Source organism: Atractosteus spatula, chromosome 6 (assembly GCF_055471065.1).
Source record: "Atractosteus spatula isolate fAtrSpa1 chromosome 6, fAtrSpa1.hap1, whole genome shotgun sequence".
Classification (NCBI taxonomy): Eukaryota; Metazoa; Chordata; class Actinopteri; order Semionotiformes; family Lepisosteidae; genus Atractosteus; species Atractosteus spatula.
The window spans coordinates 44,231,277-44,244,262 of NC_142711.1; the positions used below are offsets into that span (position 1 = coordinate 44,231,277).

The following is a 12,986-nucleotide window of genomic DNA, read 5'->3' on the forward strand; positions in this document are numbered from 1 at the left end:
TCATTTCTCTCTGGTTGAATTGGTGTGAAGAATCACAGGCTTTAGTTTGCACTAAGACAGTGGTCTTAGGTGCGAGCAGAAAACCTTTCCCGTGCATAGTCACTGTCTTGACCTTTTGACTCGGTCTTCCACAACACGAATCCAGAGCACTGGCATTGTACCAACGGTCCTCAAAACTGCTGCCATCACCCCTGTGCCAAAAAAGCCTATACATGGCTCTCGACAATCTTAACAATTTTTGCCCAATCTCCAAATTACCCTTTCTTGCTAAAATTCTACAACGTGCTGTCACACTTCAGTTACATAACCACCTCATGACAAACAACCTTTTCGAACCCCTCCAATCTGGCTTCCATCAGCTTCACAGCACAGAAACTGCCCTGGTCAAAGTCACTAACGATCTTCTAATAGCTTCTGATTCTGGTTCTCTTTCTATACTCATCCTTCTTGATCTCAGTGCTGCTTTTGACACTGTTGATCGTAACATCTTACTTTCTCGTCTTGAGACTGTGTTTGGAGTTTCTGACACTACTCTGAAATGGTTAAAATCTTACCTCACTGATCGCTGTCTCTCTTAATGGGTACAGGTCTGAAATTGGTCTTGTTAAGTCTGGTGTTCCTCAGGGCTCAATACTGGGCCCCTTGCTTTTCAGCATTTACATGTTCCCACTTGGTCAGCTTTTAAGATCACATGGCCTCAGCTTTCATTTCTATGCTGACGATTCTCAAATATATATCCATATTAAACCTGACACTGATGTGGCTGTCTCTATTCTATCTAATTGCATCTCTGACATAAAAATTTGGATGACTCAAAACTTCCTTCATATTAACTGCGACAAGACTGAAGTCATGCTTATTGCCACCCCCCATCAACTTCGTAAAGCCCGTCCTGTAACCCTATCTGTAGATGGTTCTGTACTTGAGCTTCAATCAAAATTGAAAAACCTTGGGGTTATATTAGATTCTGGCTTAACATTCGACCCACATGTGCAGCATACTGTCAAAACATCTTTTTTTCACCTCAGAAATATCGCTAGACTACGCCCTATGCTATCATTAACTGTGGCTGAAAAGCTGATCAACACATTTGTGTTCTCTCGAATTGACTACTGTAATGCTCTACTCGCTGGGGTATCTAAATCTACTCTGAACAAACTGCAGTATGTCCAAAATTCAGCAGCCAGAATCCTGACCAGGTCCAGTGCTAGTGTTTACATTACTCCTATCCTGGAGTCCTTGCACTGGCTTCCGGTCAAATTCCGTGTAGCCTTTAAAATCCTCATGCTCACCTATAAGGCTCTGCATGGCTTAGCACCTCAGTACCTGTCTGAACTATTATCGCCCTACTCCCCACCTCACAACCTTCACTCTTCTAATTCTGCTCTCCTTACTGTCCCACAAGCCTGTCTACATTGTATGGGTGACAGGGCCTTCTCCTGTTATGCCCCCAAGCTCTGGAACTCTTTGCCCAAGGATATCAGAGAATCACCTTCTCTAAACTCCTTCAAAACCAGACTCAAAACCCTCTTCTTCAGAAAAGCCTTTACTTAACTGGTTCCATTCTTCACCCCTCTGCTTTTCTTAGTACCACCATGGTCTTCTTTATATATTGTTATGTTGTGTATTCTTCTTATTTATTGTTGTTGTCATCCTGTAAAGCGCTTTGAGAAGCCACCTTTAAAGGTGCTATATAAAATAAAGTTTATTATTATTATATTATAGTTGAAGTAAATGTAAAAAAAATGGATCACAAATAATGTTGATCATAAAAAATTAACCACTGGGCACCCATTCATTTCAGTAACCACTTTATCCTCATATAGTCACAGTGAGCTGGAGCCCTGTATAGTATGTTTTAGGATTGTCACAGGAAACCAGATCACACAGGGAGAAACCCACGTAGAGACAGGGAGAAGACAAATTCAATACAGTAAGCGCACGAAGCCAGAATCTATCTCAGGAATCAAGAGCTGAAAGGCAGCTGTGTGAACTAACGACCACACCACCATGACGACTGTGACAAACCCAGGGGCAGTGTGCTGTTGTAGTGATTACTACACTAAATATACTTACGTAAAAATACTTATGATTACGATTAATTCACTATAGGACATACATTATTCCTATTAATCTCCTGATCACAAATACAAATTACAAATAGGTGTAAAGCTCAAGTTTGATTTTACTGTCCCTATATTTATGAAAAGTGACGTACAGAGTAGTTTTATCTTAGCATAATGGTAAATATACATTAAAAAAGGCAGTTCATATATGTTTATTACTTGTTATAATGTTGAATGATTCAGCACCCCAGCTTCTTGTGAGATCTTATTTGGAAGACTATCCAAATGTAATGAATGTTTTTCATCATAAAATAACTCCTGAAGTAAGAATACTTCAGTATTTTATTAACAAAGAATGGCCAAAGAAAACCATTTTAATAATATTTAAATAGTTTTTACTTGAAATGAAAAAAATGCATAGAAAAAAGCTTAAAAACAAGGTAATGCTTACATACTGTATAAAACATTGACATACAGTAGAATGTAAAATAGTATAAAAATAAATAAAGTATAAATATATATGAATTAACATTAAGTACATAAAGTTGATAAGCAAGGTTATTTATCTTTAAACAAAAACAGCAGTAGATTTGATGTCTATTTTCAAGTTATAATACATACCTGTATTACAGATTTGATAAAACAGTACATTCATACAACAGTTTTACAGAATATACAGTATAGTAGATAATAAAAAACTTCACATTCTACTTACTGATAAATCTTTGGCTCCTCACTAATCTGAATGAAATAATGTCATGAGGAACTTCCATTTCATCATGTCAGAGGAAATGGAAATTAACGTGACTGTTTTGAGGCACACAATTTTGCAAAAATGAAAGGATTCAGTTTTCAAAATTTATGACAACTGTGCCACTGATATTTAAACAGTAAATCTGAAATGTGCTTACAAAATAAATTAAAATAACAAATAGTGCAGGTGAAAATTACACGTTTTAATGTGTAAACTATGTGTAAGTGAATTTTAAACAGAATGCTCTTTTCTACCTCTTTTTTATAGGGTCGTGGGAGTGTTGAATAAGCTACAAAGCCACGATGCTGAAGATAAATCCTTGGCTGCTTTCGACTGGATGAGAACCTTGATTTAATTAACCATGATCAAATCAGCTAGATGGGGCTTCAACAGTCAATAACTCACTAATACGTCACAATTCACAATTCAATGTTTTAAAGGATGCGAGTGCAAATTGAGAACAATTCCATCTGTTAAATATTATAATTTGAGATACTATGGAAATTAAGTAAGGGTAATGTAATTTCTAAGCATATGAATAATCAAGCACACTACAAAGAGGCACATTGTGCTCTTATCAGTATGGTGGGGTTTGCAAATGTAGAATACGAAAGCGGAACACTGTTAAAGCTACATACTGTGAAATAGTTCTTGGCAAAGCACCTCAAATGAACAACCCAACAATGTTGTGCTGTCAATGGATCACAGGTCTGATGAACATACTGTGTGCAAAAGATGTGCAATCAAATACTAAGTTTTATAAGACTTTAAGTTAATTTGTCCAAATATTCATGATCACCTGAACATAGAAGTCCTATTATTCTGAAACTGTTCAACATATAAGCACAGAAATACCCATAAAAGGTGACATTCTATATTTTTTCCTGATATTCATCCAGTCATTTCCAATCCAAATTGCTTGGGTATATACCAAACAGCACAATTATGACTGCATTGGAACAATACTTATGGAGGGCGCCATATATTCATATGTATAAAAATACACTAATTCCAGTGTTCTTCTACAGGAATACTGTACATGCACTACTGTGCTTAATAAACTCATTTCACAATCATTTTAAAATAGTTTTTGAACATTTGAGAATGAAAAACTCTTGACAATGTAAGAAAACTACAAACAAGAGGCCATGTGGTCCATCTTACCCATTTGGTAGTTTTGCAGCTATAGTAAGTGAATATGTACCTATGACTTTAAACCTATCTTATTCTGTCCTAAATTGACTCCATTTTAGTTTCTACTCTGCAGGGGAACTGTACTGTTTTCCTACAGAGTGTTGAAATAGTCCCCTGGGCCAGCCATACTGTAGCTCCATCCCTTTAGGATCTTATATACTTAAATCTCCTCTATCCTAGACTCAAACCTAGATTGAATAGCTGCCTTATCCTTCTTGTGTTATCTATGAACTTAGACCAGGAGATATTCTTGTTGCTCTTCTTTGACACCAAGACTACAATATCAGTCCTATGGCATGGCAGGCAAAACATTAACTGTAAAACCACTGTAACGCTGTGAGCTCCCCCTCATAATCAGCCATCCTAAAATTGTATTTAGATTTAAAATCTAAAATTAACACACTATAGTTTTGCAGCATGTGTTCCCTTAATTATATCCTGGTTGGTATATAAAAAACCAGATGAATAAGAGCATGTTTTCAAGTTGGTGCCTTTGTAGATTATTAACCATTTCAACAATATTTATTTCCATCCCAGTATGTTTGCTTGTCTTTACATATGAGAAACCACGATTGTTTCTTGTTATTGTATCCATACACGTTTTGTACAGTATAGTTTGTGTTTTGAATGGACTACATTCTTTTCATCAATGTTGATTAAAATGACTTGTGTGTATTTTTTTTCCCTTGGAAAAGATGTCATTCTGTTCCAAGGAATAGTCAGCAAAAAGCTCATGAATGATATAAAGTGTGACCACTCTTTTTTCCCTTTTTCTTATCTGAACTATTTGGAATTCCCCCAAGAGACACAAAGTGCAAGTATTTTCTCTTTAAAAACACCCCATTCACAAGTTTCAGAAGAGATACAGTACTTCTCTTCATCTAAGAATGCCAGTAGAATCATCTCCAAAACACATTCAGGACCTGCAAAATAAGATGAAAATTAGTGATTTAATACTTAACCTAGTTCTTGAAAATCTTTACAATTTCACATTCTCATGCGTGATTCAGACTACTTAGTCTATTTAAAATGACCTCTTTTCCTCATGAAAAATGTTTTCGAAATTTGTTTTCTGTAGAAACCGAATGTTACTTAGATCTCAGTAAAACACACACATCTCTAAAGAATTGGGGAAAGTTCTTACATCAGTTCAATTAAGCAAAAAAATCAGCTGACTTAGGCTGTTATGAGTTGAACTGAAACTAAAACAAAAGGAGTGATGGTAACAAAAGGACTTTCTGGGACCTAAATTGGACATCCCTGGTGTTGAGCGGACATACATCTTCAGTTATCAAGGGTTGCAAGATCCTCGTGATTTTCATTTCATCTCTGATCTTGTTTATGTAATTGAAAATATTATTTTAATCACAAGTCATTTCATTATTCAGAGATCAATCTGTTACTAATTGAAATAATCCCGCAAAATCCTAGTGTCCAAACAAGTCAGATTATCTGAAATGCCTGTTCTAAATTGTAACCTTTCTGATGTTCTTATTAATATTCTATAGCACTCCAGCCATCAAGTTCCAGAGATGCCTACTTCCCTACTGATAAGAAGCAGCCCTGGATGACCTGGCAGAATGCAGTAAATTCTCTGAAGCATAATGTCACTGGTTTACAAAACCAAACACTAAATGGTTTTAGTAAACCCATTGCAAAACTTCCTTTTTTTTTCCTGAGTATAATTTAAAATTTTATTATCCAAATACAATATCTGCAGGTTTGAAGAAGAAAATACACAAACTGCAAAGGAATAACAGAAGTTAATTCCACACTAAAAAGCAGAATGAAGGTCTTTTGGAAGGTCAAGAGTTTATTAGGTATGAAGAAGGCTCCACAGCTGAAATATGTTTCTTCTTTACAGCATGGAATTAACCTCTGCTTGTTCATATAAAGTATTGGCCTACGCAGACAAGTGTAATGTAAGAACTGAAAATGATGGAGCAACAGAAATTAAAATAAGTACAAAACTGGGCCACAGGGAACATTTTGAGGAACTACAGTGCTAAAAACCCTCTAACTAAATGCTTTGAAGTGCTAATTTATAGTGCTAGTGAAATATCTGGATATCCATATTAATAAGTTTATGCATGTGTTTGTGGAGAAAAATTAAAGTTCCACGCTCATAAGTCATGGCTGATAGAAATGCAAAGTGCTTAGTACAAAGAGGCTTCCACAGTTCTACTACTGAGGACTGTACAGATATACTGTGCCACCTATCCAGAGCGACTTACTTACATGAGCAAGAAAAAGTAGAATGTGCAGTGCAAGATAATTGGCCTAGTAACGTTTAAAGGCCTATATACTGTGAGGACCTGTGTTTTTATAAACCACAGTTCTTGCCCTGGTTGAAAAGTGTTATTAAGTGAAAAATGAAATTAAGCATGGATCTTGAACCCAGCAGGATGCAAATGTAACAGGAAAAATGAAATTAAGTATGGATCTCGAACACAGCAGGATGCAAATGTAACAGGAAAAAGCTACTTACATGTCCTAGGTATTAAAAAAGATTGCCCATCCAACCCCAATCATTACAGCAACAGCCATCCAGTGTAAGTGAAATATACCCTACAAAAACCAGAAAGTCACACCATTTATTCTGGTATTTCAGTAATAATCAGAAAGAAAATAAAATCAAATAAGGCAATTGGTTTCCCATTTCCTCATAATGTGCTACAGTAGATAAAATTAAATACATCAGTAGTATTTCAAGAACTGACTACCAGAATGGCCATGTTGACTATCTATGTACAGTATGACCCATATACCCAAGTAGCGCCTTGAAGAAGTAGCGCCTTGAAGAATGTTCTATTTGTATTGCAATTACATTATTTTATTACATTATTTCTGATAAAGTACTTACCTCTACTCTGTTGTAGGCACGGGGTCTATTGGCTGGAAGGAAAAAAAAAAGATTTAAGAATAGCAAAATGAGGTACAGTATAAGCAGCAAAAAGAAACTACACGTAATTCCTATTATGAAAACAATAAGTTGTACAGTTTTTAGACCAGGTATAATGTATTCAGATAACTGTGCCGAAAAGCTTTAAGTATTATACTTATATTGATTTATATCAATATAAATCAATATAATATTGATTATATTGATTTTGTCATTTATATATGACAAAAAAGTACATTTTGAGAAGCCCTCAATTGCCCTACATTTTTTAGACAAACTTCTTGAAAAATTATACAGTGGAAAAAAATGAGGTACAGACAGTTTCACATGCTACATGATGTAATATTTTATGGGAATCCTCTGTATTTATAACACGCTTTTTGTGGTTTCTTACATACGGTACATCCCTCCATTCTTAAGGAATTTTTTTTATATTCACTAAACTGTTTGAAACCACATTATTCTTCTGTGAGAAGTGTGGATTAGACCAAAATTGTATTCAGCCACGTGTTAGGCAGTCTGAGCACAAGAAAAACAATCAAAATGACATTATCTTGTCATTTGTACAGCTGAACTCCAAGACACATGATATACCAGTGAGCTACACCTCTGTGCTACACATGCTGGCAGTGTGGCTGATCCAACGCTGCACAACAATTTTCGACCTGATTTTGGTCTGATATAAAGTGTGGATTGTAACTACTGTACATATACTGTAGTAACCAAACATGGATTAACCACTGGCATCTACTGCAGAGCAAACACCACCTCCCACCAAGAAAAATACATACCACGAAAGAACACATGTGTTTCCTCCACCTGAAAAAAAACCCATGAATATATCATTTTTTAAGATAAACATCCTTACTAATCCCTTTTCACTAAAACCAATGAATTTACCATTCAGACCAACTTAGTTTTATTTTTAAAAAGATTATTTATATTATTATAAAGCAGGATAGTAAATTATTACAGTATATCACACCTATAGAGTATGTAGCACGATACATAAGTGCATACAGTAGATTACTTTTACATACATAAATTGTCTTTATCTTGTCAGAGTCGGGTTCATCTGAAGTGCAGACCACTGTAAGTTCCAGATCCACGCAATCATCTATCTTAATTTTTCCTGACTGTAGGTCTTTACATGGAAGGATGCATCCTGGTTGCCGATTTTCCTCGTATTCCCCAATAACTTGGTTCTATAAAGAAAAGCAGAAAGATTGTGATAAAAAAAAACAAACAAAGACATTAGCAATTAATGTGCTGCCCGACATCATTAGGGGTTGGTTTCAATAAATAGTTTATAAAATTAAGTTTTTTATTTTTAATCATTTTTTAAAATATAAATCAAACCTATTTGAACTATAAACTAAAACTACTGAATTTAATGAATGGCGCATGAATGCAATACATGTAATAAATTATCATGAATGTGGTAAAGATGGGTTTTATACAGTACATGACCCGAAAAGCTCTAACATAAAAATGTTTGAGAGCATTTCACGTCATTGACATGTTTTGGCTATATCTGTGATCAGCAACAGTTTTTATCATCAAAAGATTTGTACAGTATTAGATGGTTACAGTTGGATAAATTTGAAACCACTTGCGTTAAAATTCAATGTGTTTGATTTTAAGGTAAATGAGTAAACACCAGCAGATTAAGAAATGGTCTACACCATCTTCAAAGGCTCTACAGCAAGTCAAGTTGCAATACTGCATGTGTCTTCACATTAGGGAAATAAATCCTCTACAGAGCTACAGCACAGATGTTCCTGTGGGTAAAGGTTACGCCCTTTAGAGATTTTTAGAGCCATGATTTGTCCTCACACCCTCTCCTCAATTTGATTTCAGTTTTCTGATGCATGTCTGAGACAGAAACAAACTGCCCAGAGGAAGCATGTGTATTTTTATCTGTAAGACTGTAAAAATAACACTGAATTGAAAACATATATTCTTATGAAGAGAATCTAGATACAAACGGTTAACACCTGGCTAATCTCAACATTCCCAGCTTCAAAGCAAGCGGATGTTTGCCGAGATGCAAGTGTCCCAGATTCAGTGATCCGTGATTCAGTGTCATAGTTTACCTTAGTTAATTGAGTTTCTGTACATCATTAAGCGTCAATCAACAGTCCAGGAACAGGGCATAAAACAGGCAGGTACAGCAGAACACAGGGGCAGAGTGAAGAAGAGAGTGTAATGGAAGGGAGAGCAAGACAAAAGACAACAGAGAAAGAGAAAGGCGAGTGCTCCTTTTTCCAGAGCACCCTAGGAGACCAGTTTGGAGCCGAGTATTTGATCTGTGTTACTTTTCCGTGGTTCTGTGAAACTCCTGTTTTCCTGTGTAACAGCCTTTTCTGGTTAGTGAGTGCATTTTTAGATCATGGAGATTTAACCACCGCTTAAATGTATTTATATAAGGCCTTTGTAGGCCTTATATAAGAGTTTGGTAACAGTCTGGGTTTTTTTCTGGCTGGTATGGATGTTAGGCCTCTGGGACTTTATTTGTAAATTTGTAAATAGCAATATATTGTGTTAAGTTTAGTTTGTGTATTGTCCTTATTAATAAGTATCTATTTAACCCCATGTGCCTGAATTGTTCCTCTTTTCATCAAAGCTGTGCCAGAGAACAACGAATTTGTGTGCCTCTAACTATACCAACTCCTGTGGTAAATTCTTGGCAAAAATCTTTACATGTTGGAGGTTATGATTATTTAATTTATGTATTGATTAATCTACTCCTTCATTTCCTGATTTTCACTATTCTTGTAACCCCCTTCTTTGGAACAATATTATGATCGATACATCACTTCCAGAGAATTTTCTCAATGCCACATCAGTAAAATTCACATTAAAAAAATGACACTTTAATTCTGCATTTTATATAATGATATGATATGAAGTTGAGGCGGCACAGTTGCACTCTGGTTAGCATTGCTGCTAAGCAGTGTTGTTCAATTCCTGGGTTGCCATGTAAGTGGAGTTTGCATGTTCACCCTGCGTTTCCACTGGTGGCTCCAGTTTCCTCCCACATACTGGAAAGTTAATTGACTTCTGTAAAATTGGCCTTGGTGTGTGTGTGTCCTGTGTGTCCAGGGTGTCTCCTGGCTTGCGCCCAGTGCTTCTCGGGGAAGGCTCTGGGCCACTGTGACCCTGAATTGGGTAAGTGGTTATTGAAAGTGAGAGAGTAACAATATGAAGACAGTGACATCAGACGCAAAATACCCACGCTCTTAGCCACGGTCCATGTTTGATGACATTCTCTTCTGGAATCAGTCCAGGAAGCAACCTGGGTCCTGATGCCACTTTCACAGGTGTAAGTGGTTAATATCTCTTTTATTGCAGAGCAAAGCCAAACTAAAACAGAAAAGGGGATGTTCAAAGGAGTCAACCAAGCATTTGTTTTAGCCCGCTTTCACAAGATTTCAAATTCACATGGTCAATAAATGAGTGTGAAATTCCAAGGAGGAGCTGTAGCTGGACTTTAACCTCTACAAAACTGCAGTACTTCCATTAATACTTTCACAATTTCTGAAAAAAAAATCTTCTCATTCATTTGACAATGTCAGACTACACTTGAAGAAATTAAGGATCTCTTGAACCGGTAAGTTCTACCTCTCACCTAGTGATTGTTTAGTGTTTCAAAGATAATTTATCAATAAATGAGTTATACACTGTCAAGGAGAAGTTTGTGAACCCCTAGATTGGTCAGAATATTTAAGAAAATGACCCTTAGATTCAGTAACTGATGGCACCTCCTGAAGCAGAAAAGATAGACACTTTCTGTAACTGTTTATAAGTCTCTTACATCTGCTTTTAGTAATTGTGGCCCATTCTTCCTCGCAGAACTGCTTCAGATCAGTGTCATTTAAAGATTTACTTATAAGCACAGATGATTCAGATTGATAACGTTTCAATGGGGTTTAGGACAAGACTTTGACTTGGCCATTCCAAAATGCAAAATTTCTTCTTCAGCTATTCTGTTGTTGATATAGTTTGTCTGCTGGACGAACTTATTGGTTGTGTGGTGAAAACCAAACGTATTTGGTTTTCACCACACAAAATAATTCTCATTGTGGTCAAGAAGTTAAACTCTCAACTCATCTGTCCAGAGAACTTTCTTCCAGTAGTTCTGTAGATCGGCTCGATGCTCTGTGGTAAACCTGAGATTACTGGTTTTAAAGAATGGTGATTTCTTTCTAGCTATGTTCCAAGGAAAACTTTCCCATTCTGTCTTTTACTGGCAGTTGAGGCATGAGCTGCGACAAAAGAGAAGCCTGCAGATGTATTACTTTGTGGTTTCTTGTGACTTCCTGGCTGACTTTCTACTCTACTCATGTGGGGATCTTGCCAGGAATATTTACCATTTATAGACTGTATGACAGTAGGTGGATGGAACCCCAAATGTTTAGAAATGTTAGAAATGGTTTTGTAACCCTATCCGGACTGATGGCATCAACTACTCTTTATTTGAGGTTCTCTGTAATCTCTTTTGATGATGGTATGGTGTTTCCACTGAACTGTATGATGAAGACCAATTGTAACCCAATTATTCCACCACAGGATTCTAATTACCCATTTAATCATGCTAGGTAAACTAGGGGTTCACTTATCATTTCACAATATTCAATTTTTCTACTTCATACACAATTGCTTTTTAAAAAAATCTTAAATTGGCAAATATAAACCCATTTGGGTATTAAAAGAAATTTAGACTGTTTTGATCTGGGTATTATAATTTTATTGGGGGTTCACAAACTTTTATTTGCACTGTACTGACAGGCAGCAACAAATTCTGTTGGGGAACAGAATTCGACAATTGAGATAAAGTGCAATGTTAATAGTTTAGAGGCAGACATAGGAATTCTGACGTTTGGACAGATTTAAGATCACGTGTTTCTTAAAACTCTCAAATGCTTTAATCTGTACATTCATGTCAAAAAGAGAAAACTTATTTTTAAACAAAGTTACTGATAAAAAAATACTATCTGGAAGCAAGTATCGACTCTTTAAAAGAAAACGTTTACGTTTAAGTACAACAGACTTTATTTCTACGAACACGGATACTTGTTAGTACTACCATAGTAGAATTGAAACGTACACATGTCTTGCTCCTACCATGCGACATTCGATGTAAAAAAAATATATAACTTACCAGAATTAAAGAGGCAAATGAATTGTAAAATATGCATCATCTACTAAAGTACTGTAAACAGCAGGAAACGTAAGAGTAAACCACAGTGTTTGTCAATAAAAAGCGATACAGCCTGGAAAAAATCAAAATAAATAAATGAAACTGTAACACACGCAACAACCTATAACAACAGACAGTGGGATACGGAAGAACAATGTAATTGGATGTGCGCTCTCACACCACCTACGACAAGTCACAAGACGGTCACGAGATTGCTGGAACTCGTGCTGTGTTTAAAATGATGCAATTTCAGATCCGTTTATAAATGAACGGACCTGCAGATATCTGATTAACAAGTAACGCTTGCATCATGTATTATTAGTTAAACCGTATTAGCTGATGCTTAACTTCTAGTCTTTGGACGTGCAAAAAGTGTTTAGATCAGAGGTGTGATTGCACATAACCTTAAATTACACCTTGCATTATTTAACAGAGTACATGTATATGGAAAAAATAACGGATATTGTAAAAGGTATAACGTGATAAGTACAGCTCCAAAGTATTAATTTTTAATAAATAATCTTTGGTCAAGTTAAATGTGTTTTTAATTAGGGTTTATCCAAATGACTGAAATGGAGTTTCATAAAGATGGAGTGGGGTTCAACAGCCTTCTATGTATATTATCTCATTCTCTCATTCTCTCAAACAGACCAGTTAAGCCACTACATCAGCTTATGTCTAATTGTATCTCGAATTCAGGGTTTGACAGAAATACTGAAATTGTTCTGTTCCAAACTGTAGCAGATTCTGCTATTGGTAATTGGAATTTCCATGTGGTGATATCCAAACTGAATTTGGTGGGATGCAGAATACCACTGAATACATTTATTACAGAAATCCTCATATTTATGTATGGGAAAGAGAACT

At 35.9% G+C, this 12,986-nt stretch overlaps 1 protein-coding gene across 2 annotated transcripts; it reads right to left on the reverse strand.

Moving 5' to 3' along the window:
- Nucleotides 1-4,769: 4,769 nt before the first annotated feature.
- Nucleotides 4,770-12,217, reverse strand: LOC148832947 (uncharacterized). Of its 2 annotated transcripts, XM_088919581.1 has the most exons (7): nt 12,081-12,217; nt 10,155-10,282; nt 7,957-8,121; nt 7,708-7,735; nt 6,878-6,909; nt 6,503-6,582; nt 4,772-4,937 (listed from the first exon to the last, which is right to left on the reverse strand). In XM_088919581.1, exons 1-6 carry the CDS (start codon nt 12,118-12,120, stop codon nt 6,508-6,510), a joined length of 468 nt encoding a protein of 155 aa, XP_088775707.1. In that variant the 5' UTR covers nt 12,121-12,217; the 3' UTR covers nt 4,772-4,937; nt 6,503-6,507. The 2 variants fall into 2 exon arrangements, with proteins under 2 accessions (XP_088775708.1, XP_088775707.1); XM_088919582.1 differs by lacking the exon at nt 6,503-6,582 and having other exon boundaries at nt 4,770-4,937.
- Between the last annotated feature and the right edge of the window lie 769 nt (nt 12,218-12,986).